The 25,684-nt window shown below is 41.5% G+C and overlaps 1 protein-coding gene across 2 annotated transcripts in view; it reads right to left on the minus strand.

Moving 5' to 3' along the window:
• Nucleotides 1-24,701, minus strand: part of arhgef10la (Rho guanine nucleotide exchange factor (GEF) 10-like a) — a 141,533-nt gene extending 116,832 nt beyond the window's left edge. For both annotated transcript variants that reach the window (XM_069677824.1, XM_069677823.1), the window contains exons 1-6: nt 24,324-24,701; nt 15,949-16,233; nt 13,358-13,385; nt 4,275-4,432; nt 997-1,080; nt 777-904 (exon numbers count right to left, since the gene is read on the minus strand). In XM_069677824.1, the coding sequence (XP_069533925.1) occupies nt 777-904; nt 997-1,080; nt 4,275-4,432; nt 13,358-13,385; nt 15,949-16,228 (678 nt within the window). In that variant the 5' untranslated portion in view covers nt 16,229-16,233; nt 24,324-24,701. The remainder of the gene's footprint in view (nt 1-776; nt 905-996; nt 1,081-4,274; nt 4,433-13,357; nt 13,386-15,948; nt 16,234-24,323) is intronic.
• Between the last annotated feature and the right edge of the window lie 983 nt (nt 24,702-25,684).

Here is a 25,684-nt window from a genome sequence, read left to right on the forward strand (position 1 = left end):
AGTGCAGCAGCTGAATCTCTCCTTTTGTTCAGTGGCCCGGGATAAGCATGCCGAGAGGACTGTGGGGGATTTTCACACCAAAACTTCAGATAATTACCTGAGAAACTCATTTTCAGTCCCAATACAACAAACAATTTATTCCCTGTGGTCTCCGTCTTTACCCGAAGCTTTGATTTGACTCGGTATTTTCTGGGATTGCAATGAATCATATCCTAATAACACATCTTCAATATGTAAAAATATTTATACATAAATAATGATCTGGAAAAGACTTCCATTAGTATGGCTCCAAAGTTTCCCTATGCCTGCTCTGGAGCATGCACGTTAAAAGGCTGGTGGCGCATGAAGGGAATGCAGCACAGTGTGAATGTGCACACAGTGCCATCATGTGGAAGGCCGACGCCGTGTCGCTGTGCTGCACAAACCTGATGAACAGCATCCTTGGCAGAGAGGAGGCAAGGAGATCTGAGGCTTTTCAAACAGAAATGCTTCTTGTTTACTTTCATCCCACAATGAAAGTATAAAGCCTCGACAGCCTGTTATGCATTTTTCATGTTCTTTACAGTTTCCCTCCAGTTGTAGATATAAATAAAGACTTAAGGAGCAGGGGATGAAATGCTCTGCTTGATTGTTTCTTAAGTGTTGGAAAGCAATGAAAAAAATCCTGGCCAGTCATGGTGTCATTTAAAATAAACCGGGAGGGTGATTCATGCGAGAAAAATACACACATCCGGCATGCATCAACACACACACACACACACACACTGCAGTACTACCTTGCTTCTTGTTGGTAGTTTGGTCTCGTTATCAGACTGCTCGTCATAGCTTTCGAACTCACTGGAGCTCCAGCCATTGTCCGGGTCTACAGGGCCGCTGTCTCTCTGCACATCCTCGTAGATCAAATCTGCTCAACACACCAAAAATATTACACGTCTGAAGCTCCACATCAAGTTTTATGAGTGGTAACACGCTCATAATTCTGTCGCAGCTGCTCACCATCGTCAGGAGAGACGAGGTCCTCGCTTGGAACGTCATCATAGATCACCTCCGAAGCCTCCAACGTCTGTGAATCGGCTTCAGCTGGCAAAGCAAAGCAGCATCAAAGTAAACAAACATTGTTTTAAAATGGAATCAGAGTGGTTCCTGTCTTCTAGCTTGTATCCCCCTTTCTGTTTGATAGTTGCACCACCTGCTGATAAATCATTCTTTTGCATTTCTCCCCAACAGCACAAACAAAAAAGCCGTGCACGCACCTTTAAACTAAATCGCCTGAATCCTTTTGGCAACACAGAAAGATAAAAGATAAAACGCTGGATTTTCTATCCTTCTGGATAACGTACACAGCCTTTTAATATTTACATACTTATTGTATAATTTGCATCTCAAGGTCTTCTTCCCCGGGGGCATTCGGCATATGGCTTGTGCATGTTGCTATAATGGCTTTGTCCATGTGACGCAGCATGATTGTATCCGGCTTGTTTGAGCTATTGACCCGTTCAATCTCCACACTCGACAGGGTTTGTCATTAACTGCTTTCAAAGTGTTTCAGCCTAATTTAGCTCAGTGAGCCTTATTGATTTGGTTTTAAACTGTGATTTGTCTGCAACACTCTCTTTTAAGCCCTGAACAGCAGCAATCACTGTTTTCAATTAATCTGATTGGAGATGTGTATTCTGCCATGGATTATTCAGCAGTCTAAAATTCGAAATAACCTTGGACATGATCCAGGAGATGAACAAAGAGCAACTGTTTTTCTACAAAAGAGGATTAGCAACACAAACGTTCTTTATATCTCGCTCCCTTCCCTGCGCTTGTGCATTCAGCGAGGATTCATAACAGAGAAGAAAACAACTGGATTTGGGATATCAGCCTGACTATCGGCATATCTGCAAAGTTGCTGGGCCTCTGGGGAACACGGCTTGTTATTTCAAAAGTGGTGAACCAGAAGTTCCTCGCTGTGTTTTCTCACTTTTATAGAACTTTTCTGTAAAGCAATACAATGACAATCCAATACACTCATTCAAAGGTCACAGTAACACTACAGGCAATCGAACAACACACTGCATTATGATTATGAGGATTTATAAGTGCTGGAAATGTAAAAGAAAATCAATAATCAATGTGTCCGGACTATAGAGACTTGATTGCTCTTACAAACGGGAAATCACTGCTGTAAAGTATACCCTGGCAGGGGGCCCCGCCCCAGCCTGTCAACAGCTATTGAAAAAAAATAAGTAGCTATCGGGGCTACCATTTACAGACATTGGGACGTGGATTTCCAGGACGGCAAGTGTTCTGGTTTCTGTTTGTAGTACATTCATATTGACCAATCACATATCAGCAGGCTGCGGCGTATGCACAGGCCGTGTGGGGAGCAAAAGCAGGCGAAACATAATGACCGCACCACAATGACGTCCCGGCTCCCATCAGTGGCTATCTGATGGTGATTTAGCTTCTTATTAATCTCTATAAACGTCTGCATGCTAACAGCTAACTATCCATACTAGCTCTAAAATTCAACTTGAGATTAATTCCCTGACGCGGTGTCACGAAAGCCATTCAGCGTTTAGATTTCCTGACTTCCTCGAATGCATCAGAAAAGATCGATCCGACCTCCGTTCAACAAATGAGCATTTTAAAGGTAGCTTTCTTCTCTTGAGGACAGACCGGACAAAGCTTCATTTTTTACTAGAAACAAAACCCGCGTACAGCGTTTTTTCTCTCACCGCACAAGCGCTTCATCCCAGCACTTCCCAGCACCTGCCAAAGCTTTTCTGCCAGAAAAGGGCGCTACATGGACACGGGGCCTTAGCGTCCGTTTCAAGCTACCTTTTAACATCCATTTCAAGATACTTTTTAGCCTCTATGTCTAGGTCCCCTTTAGCGTCAGTTTTAAGGTACCAAAAGCACCAGTTTAAAGGTCTGTTTTGTTCTCTTTTAACATGAGGTTTACGTGAAACAGTTTGGTTATTTTAAAGCACAACAACATGGTTAAGGTAAGGAAATGATCTTAATGGGGTAACCAAAATAAGTCTAAGTGGCACTGGATTTGAACCCTGGTCTCCGACCCATCCATCACCCCAAATCACCACCCATAGCAGACTTTATCAATCTTTCTCCTAGAGCACCTGACTGTCCACATGCTGGCTGTCAGAGCAAATGCTCCATGTGTCTAATGTTGCTGCGGATGAGTTTACATTGGTTGTTTGTTGAAAGCCTGGTGCATCTCATGCAGACGCTGACGGGTTCCTTGTGCATCTGAGTAACATGCCGTAGAGATTCGGTTATACAAGAATTATAGAGCATTTCCTTTCATGGGTATAAGTATAAAACAAGGTCTGTCACACAATAAAGAATGTGGCCTACACAGAGAGTGCATACAGATACAAAACACTCCCTGGTCTTCAACTCAAATTAAAACACAAATGTAGCATTGTAATAGATTTCTCCTTACGATCCGTATTAAAGAAGTATTAACTTGTTTCATGTTAGCTCCCTCTTTCCTTTTCTGTTTTATAATTTAAGATACCTGTAAGGGAGGTTTAATATCATTTTTATTACTCAATAAGTTTGAATATACTTCACACAGAGGCCTTTGTGTGAGAATACATCAGAGGAGTGGGACATAAAAAAGGTCGTGCAGCATTGCAGGGCTCCTTTACATCTCTCATTTCTGAGCCACCTTCAAATAACGGCAGCACTGCTGACGGAGTCGAAATCCAAAAGCAATTTTCCCTCATGGAAATGGTTCTCTATTGATCCTCATCCTGAATTAATTGGATTCATGTCATGTCTGTGTAGAAATCAAATCATGGCAGAGAATATGTGTGCGTGAGCCAGTGTGTGTTGTGTCAGTATGTGTGTGGAGAGAGCGTGTGTGTGTGAGCACATTAATGTGTCTGTACATATGTGTGTCTGGGCTGTTTCACCGTAGAAATCAATGAACCATAAGAAGGCTATAGGACTGTAATATGGTGTTCTTGCCATCTTTGATCAAGGTCAGTAGACGCAATGAGCAGCACTAACAAAATAGTGGTACACTGGTTTATGTTGCCAATGTCATTATGGTGGGCTCCACAGTTCTGTTTACGCAACTCTGGAGGCCCAATTGGTTTTCTAACAGATCTGTCCGCCTTGTGAACACTATAATACACAGGTGGAATGAGGCTGAATCCCAAGGCAAGCTTAGGTTTAATCTTTTTGGCCTGAAATTGAACTCTTGATCTACAATATAAGGTGCATCCCTTCGCTGTCAATATAACTTAGTTCTGTACCTTGAGAGATATCCCTTGAGCCCGAGCTTTCCTTGAGGATTTCTTTGCTGTGCTCTCCTGAATCAGCCGACGTCTCCGCAGGAAGCGCCCGGAGCTCCTCTCCCTCACGAGGAGCTGTGGTACTGGGCTCGGCTGCTGTTCCTTCTGCTGCTGAGGCCCTGGAAGGTACCCAAATGTTAGCACAGTTAAACTAACACCGAGTGCTGCGTGCCTCATTAAGAGTTAATTTCAGAGAGAGGAAGGGGAGGCAGGGTGGCTGGAGGTGGGGGTCGAAATAGTTCTTTGCTATCAGAGCATGCCAATGAACACTCCCTAACGTCAGACAAAACACACACTGCTGCTGTCAAGTTATTGTGATACTTTTGAGGTTACTTATCTGGAGGAAGGAACACTTTATGTCCATATATGGGCAGGTGTGCATATTTAGATCCGCTTAAAACGCTTTCACTTTCACGTCTGTTTATTTAAAAGTATGCTGAGATGTCGCAAAACAAAAAACACATTTCAATGAATGTCAGAGGAAGGTGAGGGCATGGGCAAAGGAACACACGGTTACTGTTTGGTGTAAAAATTGGTCTGTTTACTTCCTGTAGTTCCAGCCTGTTCTTACTCTCAACTCGTCAAATGCAGAAGCTGGTCGTTCGCCCAGTGCTGCAAAACATGATGCTGTAGTTACCCCTCGAGCACCATTTCTGGAGGGTTCAATTACTGTATAAAAATGTAGTCATTGTTTTCCTCTTTGAGGAAGAAAGATATATTAGTTACTATCATTAGTCACATCACCTATGTTACAAAGTATGTAACACAGCACATTAGTCATGACCAAACTGGGACCATTTTGAAATGTTACCACAAGTTGCTGCACCCCTAAAGTCTTAAAGACAGGCTCTTATTTTGAAAGTCTTATTGGACATGTAATTGTTTAACTGCTAACTTGAAAGCTCATTTATGAAACTCTAACTGGACGTTGTTGATTCAACTTGACTGTTGAACCCTGCATGTAAAAAAACGTCACCAGAGGGATACCCGACTCATCTTATGTGAAGGAAATGGTGACAAGCTGTTAGGAAGAACATGCTCATAACTAATCTTGCATATTAGAGCTATGGGCTAGCTACTATCTTTGTTGTTTTTATTCTTTTTCACCATTTTCACAACACATTGTACTAACGGGGAATCTACACAGGCAACATATTTGAAGCATATTTTTGACACACGTGTGCCGGGAAAGAACCGCTCCAAGGTTATTCAATGCTGCAATCTCCACCAGCCGCGTATGTTGCGCGGGAAGCGGGCGTAATACGCGAGTCATTTTCTGCTGCTTCGTTCATTTTACGCGTCAAGTCTATTTTTCCCCGCTGCTGCGCGTCAGTGAAGCGTAGAAAGCCTTAGAGTGCTATGTAAATACATGCACACAACCCAGGAATCCATGTTAAATGATGTGATCTCTTCATTTTGGCCAGCTTCGATTTCAGTTTCCTGTTGAAGTTATTGAGAAACTAGATGAGCAGGCAAGAAAGAGCAATGAATATGTGCATTTCCTCAACATATGGGTGAACCAATTCTATTAATTCATTCTCATTTGATTCAACATCCTACATAAATACAGAATTTATGCACAATTAAGAAATACGTGCACAAGTCAGTTGCAAAGTTGTCTTCTTCTACTGTTTCCGGCAGACTGCGCACTTTTTGGTGTCATCCTTGTTTATGGCCAGGAATCACAACTAACTCCTCTTTGCTGTACTCGCAGCCGGTGTGGATTGCATAATAGATGCTGCCGTGACTCTTAGGTGTCGCGCACGTTCGTCTGACACTACCAAGTCGGTGTGGATTCCCAGTAAACTGAATCACATTATTCAGCACATGAAGCCCATGATTGTCTACCACTGAATGCATTTTGATGCAGAGGATGAGTCAAATCCAAAGCTAACCTTTAAAAACATCTTCCAACACCCGGATAACCCATTTAAAGCATTGCTGAGTCTTTTTAAGCGCTCTGAGTGTTTTCTTTTTTACTGTATGTACTTCACACGACCTGTAGTCGTGAAACTTTTCCATCCACCCACGCAGGACCTTTAGTAAAACTGAAAATAGTCCATTATTCAGAATAACAACGTCCTTTTTTTTCTTCCACTGTTTTGGAATAAGTTGTAATAGTGAAAACTTCAGCTGGATGTGGGATAAGTTTTGCTGATCTAGCCTACTTATTCCAAACTACTTTTACAAGGCCAAATGTGTAAGCAGATATAAAATCACTCCTACTGCTTGTTACTCAGAACACCTCACCTGCCCCTGAGCACTGTCAAATCATAATCTGTCATGCCTGAGGCTTACCATAATCACCGCTGGCTTTTTGAATGAAAACACGGCCTGAACCAGCTATTAAAACCAGACTCTGACATCACAGGGGAAAATCTTGTTGACACAGCTATCACATGGCCTGTGTTGATGCTGCCAGTGAGGGATTGTACTCCCCCACATGACTGATAATATGACAGCATCCAGCGTGTAGGAGAGCCCCATCTACACTAATTAAATCTGTCCCTCTGCTAAACACCCCTGCAAACGTTTGCAATGCCAGCAGCAGCCACTTGCAGACGAATAAGACATGCCAGCAAAATAATGCGCACACAAAAAGCAGTGATTTGGAGCTTTGATGGAGGCAGCCTTGCAGACTTTGACTTTGCATTAAAGCGGCAATGGAAGTACACTATCTATATTCAACGATCTTGCAAAGCATTATCTTTCTTTGTATGGCGCAGCAGCAGGTGAGTGGTGGGTTATGTGTGTGAAGGAAAGGAAAGCATGTCCACAGCAGACAGCGATCAACAAATAATAGTTGGAGGTTTGTCGCTTCTGTGTGCCCATAAACAGAATCGTGATAGGTAAGATGCACTACGGGGGAATAATTTAGATAGTGTCAATCACACGACACAACTGTTTCTACGATAGCTCTGAAACTCTAAAGAGCAAAGCCGGCAGTCTGGTACTCTAAGCAGATATAAATATGACTTAATAATAAAGAGTACAGCATTCTGGACATTAGAAACGTTACATAAATACAGTCCTAGTTCTGGTTGTTATTGTGTTGTATAAATGACCACAACATATCTGGCAGTAACGCCCTGCCAGCATGTCATACTGATAGTAACCGTTTGGCTTTGCAGTGGTGTCAAGCTGCAGTAGACTGTAAGGTATAGCTCTGCTGCATTCTCCATGATACTGGATCATCCGTCTCAATCTAAACAACAAAAATGATCTCAACCCACATGAAAGCCGAATAAAGAGCTATTTGTCAACGCATTACTTAGGATGAACTGATCTCTTGTCATTAAAACAGCTTGTGTGGAAAGAGAGAGGAGCTGGAACAATAGGGATATATGGAGCTTGTCTGCCTGACTGTATGCATTCAAGTCAGCCGTGAGTGATTTGAGCGCAGCAGCAATCGATCCAAGCATATCTTTGCGCGCCCCTTCACGACTTATCTGTGCCTATAAGCCTCAGTGAGTCATATGGCTCAAGGAGAGGAGCAGGAATCATTTTTCAATGCAAATGACACAGCCTGGGGCAGAGTACAGCCTGAAGCGGAAGCTTCCTGAATGCAAATCTCACACGTCCATCTGTTTCCATTCCCTTCAGCTACTGTGCCAGGGCACTTCTACCTGCCATACGTCCACTTCTTGTGCCCTCTAGTCTCTCTCGAGCATCTTTATACCTGCACCAGGATTGTGCCAACCATACTGATGGAGCCCTGCTTGTCCTGAGGTCATAAATCTCCTCCGTAAACAACTGCCCACTGCTCGCATTGGACCGATCCCACGATGCATGCGGTCTTAGTTCCTAAAGTTTTCCTTCACAGCTCAGACTCCAATTAGCAGCACAAAAAGTATTTGCTTCACGTCTTCTTGTTATATTTGTACATTTAATGCTTTTACTGTATCACCTTTTCTTCTGCTTTCACAGCGCATCCAACTGAGGCAAGTACAAAAAGGTGATGGGGTCTTCAAAACAAGTTCATGTGAAAAATATATGTGTTCTGTAAGCTAGATTAGACGAGTTTTATCCACAAGGGCAAAAGTTTGAAGTTCTGCGAGGCTGCAGGAGGATAAAACGCTGAACTCAAAGAGGAGAGTTAAAGTAAAGTTACGCTCTCGAAGGTTACAGCTCTGTGTGCATAAAAAGGACGGATACGTGCCACGTTGTCATGGTATCTTTTGTGTTTATCCTTTCATTGCTAAAGCTTTGTGTGATGCTTTTAATGAAAACCATTTATCAAGAGGTAAAAAGTAAACTCAGAAGTAAATGCTGGCATTAAACACTGGAGTGCACATAAAAACTCACAGGAGAGGAAGGCTGCATCGAGTCTAATAGCTGTAACGAGCTGATGTGCTGTCACTGTAGCGTTAAGGAAAAGTCAGATTTCTGCAATAACAATCGCAAAGTAATTTTGTTATAATATTATTGTGAAAGTGCTGACAGATCTGGGGGATGTGCTGACAGCCTTAACACCTCGATGGTGGAAAGTGCTATTGATAGCTCTTCTTTAAAAGGCAGACTATTGACTAAACTGAAGTGGAAATGTGCACTCAGCAGAAATCTCCCTCCATGAGAAATTGCCAAGACCTCATTGTGACTCGATTGCACACAAACATGCACGCTGGCACACACATTTGCAGTCATTCACGCACACACATACACACACAATCCCTCCTGTGCACAAATACAGGCTGCTCTTTTCAGCACAGGAAAGCCCACAGGAATCCAGACCCTGAAGTCCACAGTCAGGAGAGGTTTCTGAGCACACTTCCTACACTGAGCACAGGTGGGCTGTCTCATTAAAAGCAGGGCATCTGCAACATTGAAGCCATGCATGGCGGAGAGGCTACAGAGGATTCTGTTAAAGACCAGCTCCACTCGTGTTTTAAGACATATAAAATGCTCTGCATGAAATAAACTGTTTCTGATGTGTTTTTTTCTGCACAATATGTTTAATCATCTTGTAAAAATCCTCCCAAGGCATCTCCTCCTCCTCACTTATTAAAAATTCCCCAATCTGCATAGTCCCCGCCCACTATGCACATTTCCAACCGGCCCCACCGTTGCGAAAACAAAAGCTTAGCTAGCTTGAAATGTAGTAATTAGTAGTAGTAACGTTAACGTTAGTAGTCAGTAGTGAGTTCGCAACAATTGTGATGACGGTTACAGCTGGCTCGCGCATCGTCGAAGTGGTTGCCATAGGTTACATATAATGATATGTATAGCATCACCACGTCCATTAACAGGATTGGCTCCTTAGGTTTGTGACGTCTCAAACCTGCCAATCTAAAAACGTGTTGTTCAGCCTGTCCTTGGTACACTGCAGTTTAAAAGCAGACAGGCCCAGCCATGGAGATGACTGCTGGTGTTGTCCCTGATATGTCTTGTAGCACATGAAGAACACCACATGGAGATGTTAACAAGGTTGAACACTTGATTTTCACCGGAGGGGGGCTTTAAAATCCGAACTTAAGAGTGAACATTTTGTTAAGATAGGGAGACAACTCGGAAAATGTTCATCAGTGATTATTATAGTAACAGTTTAGTCTGTAAAATACCTAAAAAGAGTGTCCAAAGTTTAATTTTGTTTTGCACATTAATGTTATCATGATCCAGTATCCAGAATGTTTTATAGCAAAGCCCCAAGCAACAACCAACAGTTGACATTTTTGCTTGAAACTGTTTTCATCAATAAAGAATAGATTTTCCTTCCATTAATTAAAAGATAAATTCACTCATTGATGCAGCTCGACTTGAAGGTACATCTCATAAAGTTAAACATACAAGAAAGTTATTTACAACTAAGTATATTCTTATCATGCATAAACCTGAACTACTTTAGTATTGTTTAAACTATCTGGTGCTTCAAGCTGTTAAAAACAGATGATAAAAAGTGTCTCCTGTGTGAAGGAGGGGGAAACTTTTCAGCTAGAAACCATATTTCAGTGTTTATTTCATTTTGTGTTATATTGTCTGATGAGACTCTGATTACCTAAGGCATTATAGGAGATGGCTGTCTGGGGAGCCTGGGTTCAAACTCACAGACAGCATGATGAAGCATCCTTTAGAAAAACTCAGCCTGAGTCTGTCTGTCAGCCGTAGGGCTGCTGCTCTGTAGGTGACTTTGACTGCCGACCTCCCTGTGGAGGAGGGCAGGCAAAAAGACAGTCGCCTTTAGAGGAATCAATAAACTATCACATTATCCTTTACCGTGCGGAGGCCTTCGAGCAAACTGTCTTCTTGATGATATGAAAGCTGTTATCTGACTGCGCCTGGGATTCACACACCTACTCAGCCACGAATGTATATTTAGACAACAACGTTCAAACAACATTACAATAAATTTACCTGGTGATTATTAGTAGGACTTTAATGTTACAATTCATATCCTGAGTCAGACATGTTCTCTATTCTTTCGATTATTTCAGGGAGGTTGATACGCTTTCCCCTGACCAATCACATGAGACCAAGTAACCCACCTCAAGTTTAACTCAAAACGGGTGCTCAGCCATGACAACATACAGACAACATACTTGTGTTTTTTTAGGTGTTTAGAAAGTACTGTAGCAGAATTAAACCAAATCAAGATGTTGGGCGATATTGAGAAGACTTGCCGCATCCCTTATTTTATTACTCCTCCTTGAGTCTGGCGCACAGCTTGACAACACTTAACATCAGCGTTAGTTCCACCTGTGGCGCTGATTGGCTAAACGTTAGTCCCCCACTGTGCTTGTTGGATCAATTACCTTTAACTGGAGAAAGTGCTGCTTCATGTCTGGATGGCAGACTAATCAGTCAACGTGGAGGAGGAAGATTTAAAGTTACGGACCCAGGCAAGTCACTTCACCAAAAATGAGTGTCAGAGTTTTGAGATAAGCATCTCTGAGAGGCTCTGAAATAGAGAGTGTATAGAAGTGGATGCAACCACTTTGACGAGTTTTGCATTTTGACACTTTCCAGGTTGTTGTTATTTGATCGAGGAGTGACCATATATGGATGAGAGGTTGAAGGTGGACAGGAGCCAAGCGTTAGCACACACTTAGTAATCAGCACGAGCGCTAGCTCGGTTGGCAACGTGTATATAGGTAACATGGTAAGGTATCAAGGTTATTGGGATGCTAATTTTATCTTTAACAAGTTGTACTTTACAATAAAGAGCAGCTGACAATTAAGAATGTCTCAGGGCCTGTTCAGACAGGACGTGTTTTAGCAGCTGGGGGCGGCTTTTTTCCCATTGTTTTCAATGAGAGGGATGCTTTTTGCGCGCTGCTTTTGCTTTGCAGAGCGCCGCGCTTTTTTCCGCTCTGTGCGCCTCGCGTTTTTGAGGAAACGCTCCGAGTGCCTCGAGTTGAAAAAACTTAAACTCAAAGCAGAAAAGCGCCCAACGTCATGGGCGTTTTTTCTCATTGTCCAATCGGATGAAAGGAGAGGCGAGCCTTCTGTCAGTTTGCAATGTAACGGTTAGGTTAATGACAGCTAATGATTTGGTGGTTGCCTTAACAACAGTAGGGAAAAAAAGCCACCCCAGCTGCTAAAACGCGCTCTGTCTGATCGGGTGTTTACTTTCACAAAAAGGCAGTGCGGTGCGCCTCGCGTTTTACGCCTGCAAAACGCGTTCTGTCTGATCGGGCCCTTAAAGTACAGTTAAATGCCGAACAAGACATTTTTTAGGTAGCCATGGAAAAACTTGTCAATTACAAAGTAGCCACGCCCTAAAGAGATACCTGCTTTAGTGTGTATTTTACTTGTAAAGGGACCATCATTTAAAAAGTGAACATGATGCTGTATTGAAGAAGACTATAAACTAGCAAGTGGTACCGTTAAAATGTTAACTTAAGCAATAAATCAACAGAGCGAACCAAACTTATTTTTGCAAACAGTGGAGTCCCCCCTTGCTGGCCATCAGAAAGAATGAGGGCTTTAAGGCACTCTGCCTTTAGCTTCACTACTATTATAACCCTAGGGTTACATCTACTTCATACAGTCTAAGATCTGCACGTTCACACAGGTGTTTTTTAGTTATTCTTGCCGATAAGACCGCTGCTCTACTCAGATTATATGTTATTTGTCCCACTGTAACCCGAGCAGCAAAGCTAACAGCAGAGTGAGGGGGCAGTCCTGAAAAGAGACCTAATCACCTTTAATAATTGCATTCACCTGTGTGGGTGTTCAATAGCTGTGCAGATCTTCTAACTTGTGCCACCAGCCATATACGATAAAGATAAATGAAATGCCATTTGTGCCACTCAAAGTACCAGAACAATGACAATGAAAAACTCTACAGAGACAGATGTCCCAGTTGATCACCACACACACAACTCACTGTAGCATTTTACCTTCACATTTCCCTGTAATGGCTTATAGGGGTAATTAACTGAATTAAGCTATCAGTGTCCTCAGTTACACCTGTCTTTTTCTTGCAATAAAAAGTTAAAATGTTTGCCGTGAAAAAGATCTATCGTTTCTGGAAGCAGGCTGTGCTGTTAAATCATTTAAACGTCAGTATTCGGTGCTCAAGGATAAAAAATGTTTTTTTATTCACTTTAATTGTGTTGGGGAGGCAGCATCAATCTAAGAGATGGTTATTTTAATTCTTAAACAGAGAAAACAAAGACTGTTTGCATGACTGCATGCCTTTAGGGTTACATAGAAAAATGTGTTTCTTGAGATGGGGTGAACTGGCTGTTTAAATTGAATCCATCTAAACACAGCATAATGGAGTATATAAGCAAGGCTAATCATATTACACTGTATGCAGCATCATGAATAAGACAGTGCTGTGATTTCCCAGTAGAACAGCATCAGCAACACCACTATTCACTGTGTATATGATGTGCCATCTGGTATTTAAATGTTGCACAAATAGCTGTTGTGTAACATCACAGTATCTCAGAGCACCGCTGCAGGGGTGTGTTTGGATGGAGTACAGGCATGACATTATCTCAGACATTATGACATCACACTGATGTGGTGTAATGTCGAGTTAACCAACCCCACATTTAGTCATTTTCCCCGTACTGTGGTAGGAATCAGAGGCAACTTACCAGCTGGGTGACTCAGTGACTGGAACATCTGTCAAAAGAGGGAAAACAGCAACCATGAGACAAACAGTTCCAAAACAGAGGAAGGTCGGACTTGAAAAAATGACACATGCAACTTTTAAAAAGGACATTTCTAGGTTGTTACAATTTCTTCTGTCTTACTTCTTGTAAAATGTCTCAAAAGATACTGTTGAAAACGTGATGATACTTTCAACAGAGAGGGGCCAGGGGCCAAAATGACACTCACAAATGTCTTGTTTTGTCCACAACCTAAAGTTATTCAGTTTACTGTCATAGAGGAGAAAAGAAACCATAAAATAATCACATAGAAGATACTAAAATCTGAGAATTTTGCCTACATTTTCCTTCAAATTAATCAAACAGATATTTGGCAGTAAATTTCATAGTTTGTTAAAAAATAAAGTGCTGAATTAAGCAGATGCTGTAAGGTAGTTAACAGTGTTGCATGGTTGTACTGTAGTTTACAGCAGCGGCATGCAAAGGAAGATGCTGTTAAACACAAGCCACAATCGATTTCCTTTTGTTGCCAGTATCTAAACATGTCATCTGGCAAGGGAGGAATCTGATCTCAATTGCTCTCAACCCACGATTACATAACAGACCTCCTCTACACACTTTTATCAACGCCCAGAATTCCCCCTACGCATCTCCACAGCCCACTTAACGGATTACCACACACAGACTGGGTAAAAAAGCTTTTTAATTAAGTACTAATCGCTTCACTTTGTCCCACAGAACCTCCCTGAGACCTAAATCTCCCTCTTTATCTGGGCGTTTAATTACCAGGGTCTGTTTGGCAACGTTAGCCAGGTAGTAAATATATCATACTTACATCTACATAACTTCATCCAATTAAAGGGAAAGTTAACTCTGCTCTCTTATGCCTGTCTGCCTCGGGTGATAATTAAATCCTGTTAAACAGAGATTAAAACCACATACAACTGGCTGAAGTCACTCACACAGCGAGGGGCTTTGGGAAACTGATCAGATTATATTAACTCAAGAGGAAACACACAATTTGCAACTCAAAACCAGTTTATCAAAGACAGATTATTGTACAGTGACGGTGTAGGTAGTGGTTTAGTGTTATGCCCAGCAGCAGGTTGATGACAGAGCCCATGCTGAGAACAAGCCTGTGGCTTCTGATTACAGTACAGCAGCGTTACCCTCAGCCATGTGTTTCTACACCAACAAAAGAAAGAAAGAAATGTTCAAACTCTTTCAGTCTACACACCCATCATCAGTGGTGGAAAATAACATATTTCCAGTTCTATATTTATTCAGTTTTCTGAATTCAAACATCAGCTTTAAAATTGAATTCACCGCATTGCATAAAAACTTAATAAGACACAAATAATGCCATCTCTAGCTGCTTATAAATTAAACTATACTTACTGTAGGTAAAATCATCTGTAATTATGATCTAATATTTACACATTATAATATGGATAGCAATATGACACTAAAAAAAAGACTATACCTTAACTAAATACTGAAAACTGTTACTTTAGGTACATGTGTTAGGCAGCAGGTCAGTAACAGGCTAGGTTAACATTACAGTATTGACATTAAGTTAGCTTAGCTACTATAAATCTGTCTATCTATGAATTAATAATTAATAGTTCAGTGCTTTAAAGTTACGATTGTTTTTGATATTTTGAGGGGTTTGTTTGCTGTCTTACCAGGAATTGGATTCAAGTGTTCAAAATTAAATAGTTTAACGCATTTACGTCTGTTACGTGTAACTGTTACAGGCTACCGTGCCACACTTGCTTGCTTAGCTTGCTGCAGAGTCTGGAGACGAGGGGAAGCAGGCTAGCCTAAGAAACGCCAATAAAAATGTGGTATACGCCTCCCGGTGAGTCGTCATATTTACCCTGTGTCGTCTGTCTTCTAGTACTTATTTGATTCAGGTAACTTTAGTCTGTAACGTTTTCAAAATTATTAACGCTACGGTTACGCTGTGACCTCCCAGGAGTAAAGTAAACGTTTGCTACTCACCGAGGCTAAGCTACCCGTTAACTGTCAGACTTAAATAATGCTACCTGACCTGAAACCGTTGGCTGGCTACTTGTCGGTTTTGCTATCAATACATCTATTAAATACCGAAGTTAGGAGTGGATGTGGTAGCATTGTAGCTAGTTGTTTAAGGGATTATTCATGACAGCTAAATTCAGTTACATAAAGTAACTGTATGGCAATTATGGTGATTTGGAAGATGAACTAACCCTCTTTTACCTGTAAGGCCCACCTTATTTCCGTTTCTACATTTTTGTATCATTTCCTTGAATATACTGTCACACAATCTCCTAACAGTATCTTAAAGTGCTTGTTCCACCATATAACTACATAAATAATTAAATATGTATACTCAATTTCCATCTGCTTATCAAAAAGTAAAAATCTCACACCAGAAGGGACTGTTTACTTCCCCTTACTTCAGCAGTAAGATCAAAAATACATGTTAATGCCCATGAGATAGATTATACATCACTTATTCGTATATTTACTGGAAAGAAGATGCAATTCAGCACACTTAAAAAATATATGAACTGTTCTTGAAATGGTCTTACCTGCAGTAGAAATTGCACTTGCATCCTTGGTGGGATTTTCCTCCTGTCCAGCAGGAGGCGAAGCTTTGAGAAGTGTTCCGTCTTTGCCTGTTTGTGGTAAACTGTCTGTTGTCTCCTTTTTTAAAGAGGCAGATCTAACAGCGTCAGAGCTGGCCCCTTTACTGTCCTCCTGATATTTCTCCTCATCTGTAGTGTCTCCAAAGGAAAAAGCTTCACCTTGCTCCTCATCTTCCTCCTCTTCATCCTCCTTCGGCGGTGGCTGGGACATCACAGTAGACATAATCCCTGCAAGAGAGATTAAATTCAAGTGTAAGTTTATTGTTAGAAATGAGAATTCCAATTTGATTTGAAAGTGACACCTGTTATAAAAAACTGATACTACCTAATCAAAAAGATTTTGGTATTGGAAAAAAATAAGGGAACCACAGGCTTATAATGATAGAAGTACACCTAATCTGATTTAATATTAGAGACACTGAATAATGAAGAATTTTTTGTCTTCCTTTGGGGATTTGCAACCCTTGAAATATTGCCCTACTTCCAATCCAAGCATAGAAAAAAAGATTGCACATCAGGTTGTTACCAGTTTTTTCTCCCGGATCTGATAATAAGATGCACTTTATATGAACTCAGGAAATGTTGCTACACCCTTTACGAGCTCTTTCCAGAGTGCTGACATTAAAACCACCTCCCTTCATATAGAAATCATTTTAAAAAGGGCAAAAAAAAGGCAAATGAACTTTGGATTGGAATGTTCTTTGGCCTTTATAAACAAACCAAAGCTGCTTAACAAAAACAGCCGCGTTAAAAATACCTTTGAGATAAAAATCAGTGTTGTACCAAATAACACTGGTGTGATCTCTCTGTGTTTACAACTAAAAGTTAGACTGAAATCCTAAGAGTTATGTGTCCCAGTGTACCTGCAGTAACATGTGCTTTCTTGCAGTGCATAAAAACACCCGTACTTGAACTTTTTCAAACATAAATGAAATATAAGTCAAATAAAGTAAACTTGCGAACATACGATTTATTGCAGGTGCAGAGACAGACAAACAGAGTATTATCCTGGATATAAACATGACATATGGCCGGTAGAAGTACTGTTAGTTAAATCAAAGTCTGTTCTCGAGGCTTAGTGGCAGATTAATTAAGATATCTACACACCCACTGATGAAAACATGTGACCCAACATTAGACCTCAATTATCTGAGAGGTTAATTTCATCTTTGTCTTATCAATGAAAACGGGTACAGCAGCAGACAAGACATTATAGGAATTAATTAAAAATATACTATAACTGTCAACGGTACAGTATATGCAAACATAATTTATTTTAATTGTTTTAAACCCATGGTACCGTGTCAACAAACAGCTAGATGTTTAAATCGTCAGCTGTAATCATGGAGATTATATTTGTTCTGCGCATATTTTTAAATATGTAAATTTTCCAGGACACACATGCCCTCAAGGTATTACATTGCTGCACAACAGTAATTGTCAAGTTACCTCACAAAGAGGGGATTTTCTAGGACTCAGTTTCTGTACACGTTAGTGTGCCACTCCTGAACCCAGCATCTGCTTTGCATTTTGATTAGCACAGAGCTGCTTCCAGTGCTGGAACATTCTCGGGCCTGATTGGGCTTTTTTGTCGGGCTCCTTTGGGGAAATGAGAGCATGAAGCGGAGGCGGCAGAACACGGGCCGGCTGCGAGGGGGGGAAACATCCCTGAAAGAATGACTCGGAGAATTCATTGTCAGCACTTATTGTGTAACCTGGATACAAGGGCTGTCGTGATGTCAGTTATGGCTCTCATTATCTTTTACTGCCGACGGCTGAGTATGGCCATGATGTCTTTTTGGCACTTGGGTTCAGGAATGGTTTGAATGCTGACTTACCTACGTGGGTTTTAAAGGCATAGTTCAGACTTTTTGAAGTTTGCAGAAGGGACTCATTAATAGTGAGTATCACCTCCAACTGATGGCGGTCAGCATTGCCTCTGATTAGAGAAGCTGGCTCGAGTAATGGCACATAAGCTAATCTATGTACAGCCGTGGACAGGGTCTGCGGCCATACTGATTCAGGACACCTAAAATATATCAACACACATTTAATATTTTCAACGCTTCACGTTGGTGGCACATCCTTTCCTAAACCATACAACTTCCATATTCCTACCCATGCAGCACACCGAACTAGCAGTTTGGCTCATATGTTTATGGAAGAAACGACAAATACAAGCAAATAAAAATGAGTTATGAAATGCCGTTTATGTGGACTCAAGAGGAGACTTGTTTTAAAAGAGAGGAACATTTGTAGATGGAGACAGACCAACAGAGAGATAGGGAAAACCTCTTCAGTTATTCGATTTGTATATTTATTGAGTGCTGTCTCTCCTGATTTTTAGACGAGCAGGTGTGTGCTGCTAGCTGTCTGTTAGGTGTCCCCTTAGCTAATTAAGTCACTGAACTTGTCCTCCCAGTCTAGTTTGAGGAGTTGGTGTCTTTTTATGCAAATATTGTACAAATGGGTTCCTGCATGGTTTAATGTACTAACAGGCCGGCCAAGAAGACTGTGCTCCAGTTTGTTCAGGGAGTGACGTGCTATTATCATTTAATTTACATGTTAGCACTTATAAGCAAGTCAGTGTCACCATACCAAGCTTGTTAGCTTGTTCACTGACTTTTGTTTAAGAGGCAGCAGCTTGGTCTCCCTCTTGAGATGTGTTCAGGTGGTGAGTTTGCTAAGTTCCACATGCTCTCTTAGCTTTTTTAGTCCAAACAACTCTGGTCAGCACCACAAATACAATCCTGTTCTGTGGGAAACACTGTGGTTAGCTTTCTAGTTAGCCAGCTAATTAATATGTTTTGGACATGAACTATATAGCGTTGTGACTTGGTGTTAGCCAACCCCTTGCTTCTCTCCAACTCCAACCTGTCGTCCAAATATAGTTGTTTCTGGCTCCAAAAAAAACCCAAGATGTCAACTTCTAAAATGCCAAACTCAAGGCTTAAAATCCGCAGTCCACAAACCAATGGTTTACGTAGCCATGGCTCCATCCACGTCTAATTTCCAGTCTTATGGTTGGCACTCTGGCTTGCAACAAGGAAAAAAAACAGCACAAAGCCTTTAAATGAGCCTGCAAGCCTGCTTCTTTCTCTAAAACCCCATCTTCTGCCTGTTTACAAGTATGATATGCCACAGCAGCCTTTGGACCCAGCAGCCTCCTCTGTACCAAACACAGTCTCTACAGTCGGCCCACTCATTGGTCAAATAAACAAAGACTCTTTTGTGAAGGGAAAAACTTCTGTTCGACCTAAGAAAGCATTGTTTCTACATTCGTCACTGCAGCACTGATTAGCTCACAGGTCATTTGGGCCATAGCTGTGAAGTCTTTAGTAAGGCTCGGGTAACTAGCGGGAAAACAGAGGATTTTGTCAAAAGAAAGCCCCACCCTCTTTAAACTGAACACTACAGACACATCAACTAATTTAACTATAAGTTATTGCCAGCATCCTTCCAACCATTCTTGCTTGTTCAGTGGATGTTGTTGAACCAAGAAGCATAAGAGTGCCCTGTGACCTTTGGAGATATTATCAATATTTTCACATTATTAAAACCGCTAAGACAACTGCTGCCTGGAGTAAAAGTTCAACTTCGTAACTCTAATGCTTAATGCAGAAAGCCAAAAAGTTTCTTACTTAAAAAGGCCCTCCTCAGAATCAAAATGACAGGTATTCTGCGCAACTGTCTTTGAGGGAAGGCATTTGGACAAGCCATCAAACAGACTGCGGCTTAGAAAAATAAAGAGCCCCGGGAGTGGAGCTGTGTGAAAGCTATTCTTGAGGGGAAAATAAGATACATCACAGAATAGAGATGAAACCAACTCCTACACACCCTGTCCCTGACCTACATAGAGCTCTGAAAACGTGTACCAAGTGTGGTAATGAGTGGAGGGATGTTGAACAGAGAAAAGTGAGGCATGTTTACAGTTTAATGGGTGATCTTGGGTGCAGAAGGACAGACATGTGCAGTGTGCAACCTGACTGAAAACATTATATATATAATGTCTTATTTTAAATGTCCAGATTCGTGCATTTTGTGATGTTTTGTTATATTTTCTTCACTTTCTTTAAAATGTAAAATTTGCAATATTTGTTAACTGAGTTGGATCTTGCAGGTAATTGGCATTTGATTCATTTTGCATGAGTCTCAGCTCCCTTGTACTCGATTTCACCAAGCAGTAGGGATATGTAATCTGCTTTAAAAACTGCAATTTAATGACATAGTTTAAAAACAGAAGGAAAAAGAGTTTCCCAGCCTGTAATCAAAGCTTTCAGTCAGGATTTTGCAGATCAGCTGCATATTTAGTCCTAGCCACTGATTTACAGAGTGCTTTGTTTGACCAACTGCAGACAACCTGCACAGCCATTGGTCAGTCGCAGTCGGGTATATCAATAGACAATGGCAGAAAGCAGCAGCTGGTGACGACTGAATAAACACTATTTGGAAATGGAACAGAAAGTCACTGAGAGTACCACTTCTTAAGGCTTTCCTGAACAGAAAACGACGCACAAACACTCGGCAGACAATGAGAGGCCAGCCAACCATTGACAACAACAAACAGTGCCAGGCAGAGACGTTGATTCTGCCTCTGGCTCTCATTCCTTCTTCAGCTTCCTGGAGGACTTCCTATCAAGAGATACGAATGTGACTCTGCCAATTTAGGAAGCTGGAAACAGCTCCTCGAGAACAGACGGAACCTGCCTTTGTTTGGCTGTCAGAAAGCGTGACGATCTGAGTGGGAAGATGTTCACAGACATTTGAGGATTTCATGCTTTCATTTTGCCCTTCCAAAAAAACGTTAAAACATAGAAGAAACCTTTTGCATTATATATCATGAGCGTTATAAATATTTTAAATTTCACTTTAAATGAATTTCTAAAGACCATGTGCCAAAGGCCGGCGTGTGGAATATGATATCACACTGTAAACACAACATGGTAAGAGGGTTATCTCTGCATATTTGAAATTGTCTATCCCCACCTTCCCTCAGGTTTGCATTGTTAACACAGGGATATATTATTCATTAAGGAGCCAGCCTGGCCTTCAGGTGCCCTCTGCTGCGGAGAGCAGCTCCAGTAGTGTCAGTCCACAGCAGCAGTGATGTGCTTCTGGTGTTACCTCAGTCAAGGACACAATGGGACCTGCCATCTGCCACTGGTGCTCACAGCACAATAGCACACTGGACTTGTGTGTGTGTGTTGTACTAGACAAACACTGAACATTGATAAGAATGTCCTGAATGTGTTGACCAGACAATGCTTTAGTGTCAAGAGGAATACCTTTGAAAGCGATACAGTGAATACGTGTGATGATTAGACAGCACACAGTCTTTTCTTTGAATAGATCTGGCACACATTTTTTTCAGCCAATGACAAGTTAAAGATAACGAAGAATCCTGTAACAGAACGTGTTTATTTTCCGTGTCAGAGCTACTGGATTTCAAAACCCCATCTGGCTCACTTCCTCTACCCAACTTCCCTGCAAGTCGTCAAGTGATTTTATTAATATAGCATATTTCAAAACAAAAGGAGGTGACCCCAAAGTGCTTTAGAGTTGATGCAGACAGTTTGCTTTTACATCAAAGTGATCCAGCCATAGTTGTGTGCAGGGCGTTGCGATAAAATAATCTAGATATGGGATTGTGATGAGAATTTATGTCAGTGTTGATGACAAACTTTGGACATTTTTACACAATATGGATCGTCTCAAACAGCTGAAATAAACATGACAAAACACTGTGAAAAAAGTGTCTGTCCTGCAGGAAGGAGGGAAAGAAATGAGTGGTATCAAAGGATAAGAGTGCAACAGTGAAAGTAAACTTCCATTATCTTCAAATACCCATGAAATTAATGACAATTGTAACACAACATAAATTAAATTAATAAGTAATTTGGATATCTAATGAGTATCGAAGAAACAGATTGAAACAGTCGGCAAAATAAACCTTTTTTAGGCACCAAACAAGACGGGAAACACGTCTTTTCCATTATCTAATAAAGGTTCCATCCAAAGTTTTGAAAAAACCCTCACATGTGAACTTCTCTACAGCCACAGAAGACTTAACACAACTCATTTCACGGACTAACTTATCCCCTAAAGTCCCCTAAAAATGTATGTAGACAATGAGTAAAGTCTAGTGTGAATATACATATTTTGAAATCGTCTGGGCAAAGAAAAAAAGCCTCACTTTAATGAAAGCTGTGCATTTGCTTACAGTTGAATAAAGTTTTTGCACTTTTAGATTTCATCACCAGTAAGATCAAGTATGAGAAAAAGCTCTAAGTTGAAGTTTCCTTTAAGTGCTCAGAAGACATTAGCTACCTCATCCACGACCTTATCACTTCAAGAACTACATCTGGGGAAACAGAGCACGGAAAAACCATTTGAACTTCAGTGACACAGATCAAAAAAGTCTGATGTAAACCGTCTCTAACAATGTCATTTTGGGTGCAGCAACCAAACCCTCACTCAGTCAGTTGTTGCCTTTGGCATAAGTCTTTGTTTTTGTATGATGTCAGTCTTCTACAGGTATCAAGGCCTGCTTTTACTCTCATTGCCAAAAAAGAGCAGCTGAGCCTTTGATATGCCTGTCAAACCAGATATCACTTAGGAAAATATACTCCTGAATGAAAGTGTTCATTCAGGTCTTTTAATATTGGCCAAATAACATTTTCCCACAATTCATTGTAAACTCTAGCTCAAGATGTTGGGACATGATCTTGGCTTAGCCTTCTAACCAGCTTGAGGCTTGATGACGAGCACGATCATTTTGTCACAATAAGATATTATATTAAGATAACATATATTGTGATTTATTGCCTTTTTCCATCTGCAAATTTTGTAATACGATAAAGTTAAAGGTAAACTTGAATTTCAGACACTACTGAACTATTAGAGGTAATTTGAATGATTGAACACTTACAAAAAAGGAATACAGCCTCATAAGCAAATGGACTTACATGTTTGTTATTTTAAATTAAATTATGATGCCTCCATCTTAACCAGCTTCCAAACTTTGCTGACCCCCGAGAGACAGACCCTGGCCTGATAAAACATTCTAGTACAAATAAAAAGTTTAACTAGTATTTGTAATATTACCAAAACGATCGACACTTGGCATTCTTGTGTCGATAAAATATTGCCACACAAAATATTGCGACACTGTGCTGTCTATAGTTTCCTCAAACTTACTAACAAGTGTGATTTTGTTGCTTTGGCCTTGGAGAATCTTTTCAAAAGAGCTGACAGGGAATTAAACAAGTCATGGTTTGTTGACAGTGACGCAGGTGTGATGACAAAATCCCTGAATTCGTCCTTCTATAGTTAATCATTTGACACCCAGAGGAATGTTGACAGTGTGTAATACCAGTTAACATTTGGCAGGTGTGTCACCAGTATCAAATGACTGACTGTGTCATGAGCACCAAGGCCTTGCATGTGTACATTAGATTGTGTGAGTGCATGTTTTCATGGGTGAATGTGTGGCAAAAGGAGAGGGTTCCCATTGATAGTGGAGTCTTTGTGGTAGCTTCAAGCCATGCATGCATGGATTGTAAATGTCTGCTGGAAGTGCTGGACTGTGACTAAGGAGAGAAGAATCTGATACAGTGAATCCATGGAGTTTCTTAAAAAGGAAAAAGAGGGGGGGACACTTGGACATCCGGCAAGAGAGGCAGAAACAGTGCCCTAGCTTAAAATGCAAATTACTTGGTCAGAGGTCCCTTAGCTCCCCCTTCTCACCCCCTCTGTTTTCAGTTCAGAGTATAGAGGCAGCGTGAAATCCATCCTGGGAGGGGCTATTGTACTCCGGGAAGCAACCGTCAAACTGGAACTGTTAAGGCCAGGGAATCTCTTTTTATAGCCCCAGGCTGAGGAAGAGCAGTGCAGCCGGCCAGAGGTGTGTTTCTGGGATGATTGGCCAATCTCCCCCTCATCCTTCCTGGTTACTGTGTCTCAGGAACTGCTGCTATCATAACAAGGCCTCACGCTCCTGCAGCTCGGCTGGCTCAGGTTTAATCGTCCATGATGGTGTGTGCTCTGCCAAAAGGGCCACACGGGGATCTGCCGTTTCCCATCCTCTCCTCCTCTGCCTTCCCCTTGTCCTCGTTGAGCTGTCGGACTGAGACAGAGAGGCGCAAACCAGCACTCCCACCAACCCCCCATACTCCACTCCATCAATGGACAAAGCTGCTGCCTTTGCAGCATGCTAACCATGCTAAGCGATAGGAGAGAAGAGGACACACAGAATACAGGAAGGAAGGAAGGAAAGAGGGGAAAGTGTTTCCAGGACAACAAACATAAATGCCTCTCACCTCCTTGTCCTCAGTAGTGTGTCCTCCGAGAAGCTTCAGGCACTCCCTGGTGGCCCTTTAATCCTCCCATAAACTCTCAGTTTTTACCACACTGCCGGGTCCAGCACACTCATCTTTATAGTCTCCTGCGAGGGCTGCAAGTGGCTGGAAACAGATTGGAATTCTCCTGTGCTGTTTACTTTCCCACAACTTCTCCTCCTGCACCGTGTGCACTAGCAGCTCTAGATGAGGTAACCCTCTCTGCTCCCTCCCCCTTTCACTCACTCGCCTCCCCGGTTGTGTTCCTCCCTCTATCTCCCCCTGTGTGTCCCTCTCTTTTTTAGATGGGTCCTTTCACCCCCTCAGCCCCTCCAGTCTCATTCTGTCCTTTCTTTTGGTTTCCTCCCCACTCTCCCAGACCCCTGCTGCTGCCCAGACAAGCAGCACAAAGCAGGGTGAGGGCTCTCACGCGCAGCCGGCCAATAGCAGAGTGACAAAATGAAGCATGCAGCCAATGAGAAGCACAGGGGAAGGTGTTTGTACCAATCGGGGGGGGTTACCAGGAAAAGTGGGCTGGACAAAAAGAATTAGGGGCAACAGTGTCTGAGAACACTTCCGTGTGGGGCTGAACTTGTCTGTTCATGCTGCACTTGAGTCAGCTGGATGAGTTTCTCATTGAAGGCTGAGATTTAAAAAGACAAGGTGCCAAAAGGTTTCTGGTCAGTAACAGAGGAGATTACAAGAGAGCAGCCAAATGAATGAGAGCAATACATGTGATACATGTAACCACTGTAAGTAGCTTTAATGAAACTGTTTTTTGCGAGCATGTGCTACATTTTGCCTCATTATACATGAACAAAACCTGAACATATAACACGATATGAAAGGATCTGGAAGACATGAAATAGTAACATTCGTTAATATACATACTTTTTTCACATAATAGTTTATTTCCTATCATATAGTCTGTTTATGTGATATGCACTACTGTTAAAAAATGTGGATTTACCTGCCACTAAAGCTTGATTTGACAGTAGACATGATTGCTCGATATCTTTGCATGGTCTTTGATGTTTTAAGGTTGCAGAAAAAACTCTTTAATTTGGAGTTTACTTGCAAAAAAATAAGAACAAAAACATGAAGAACAAAAGGCTGTACAGTGGTTCAACCTGAGAAAACTGACAGCTGAAAGGGCAGAGAGAAAAAGATACCTAGGAGCAACACTTAAATAAGAATATAACAGATCAATAGTGATTGGTAGGAGAAACTGTCGGCTTAGCATCAAATATATTTGACTAAAAAGAGTGAATTCACTGCGAACACGTGTAGATGTATCAGGCACCTGTATTGCACTTATTTACACTAAATAAGCACTCTGGTAT

The sequence above is a fragment of the Semicossyphus pulcher genome, unplaced genomic scaffold (genome assembly GCF_022749685.1).
Source record: "Semicossyphus pulcher isolate SPU_LCO1_2020_fin unplaced genomic scaffold, fSemPul1.0.p SCAF_3, whole genome shotgun sequence".
NCBI classification, from domain to species: Eukaryota; Metazoa; Chordata; class Actinopteri; order Labriformes; family Labridae; genus Semicossyphus; species Semicossyphus pulcher.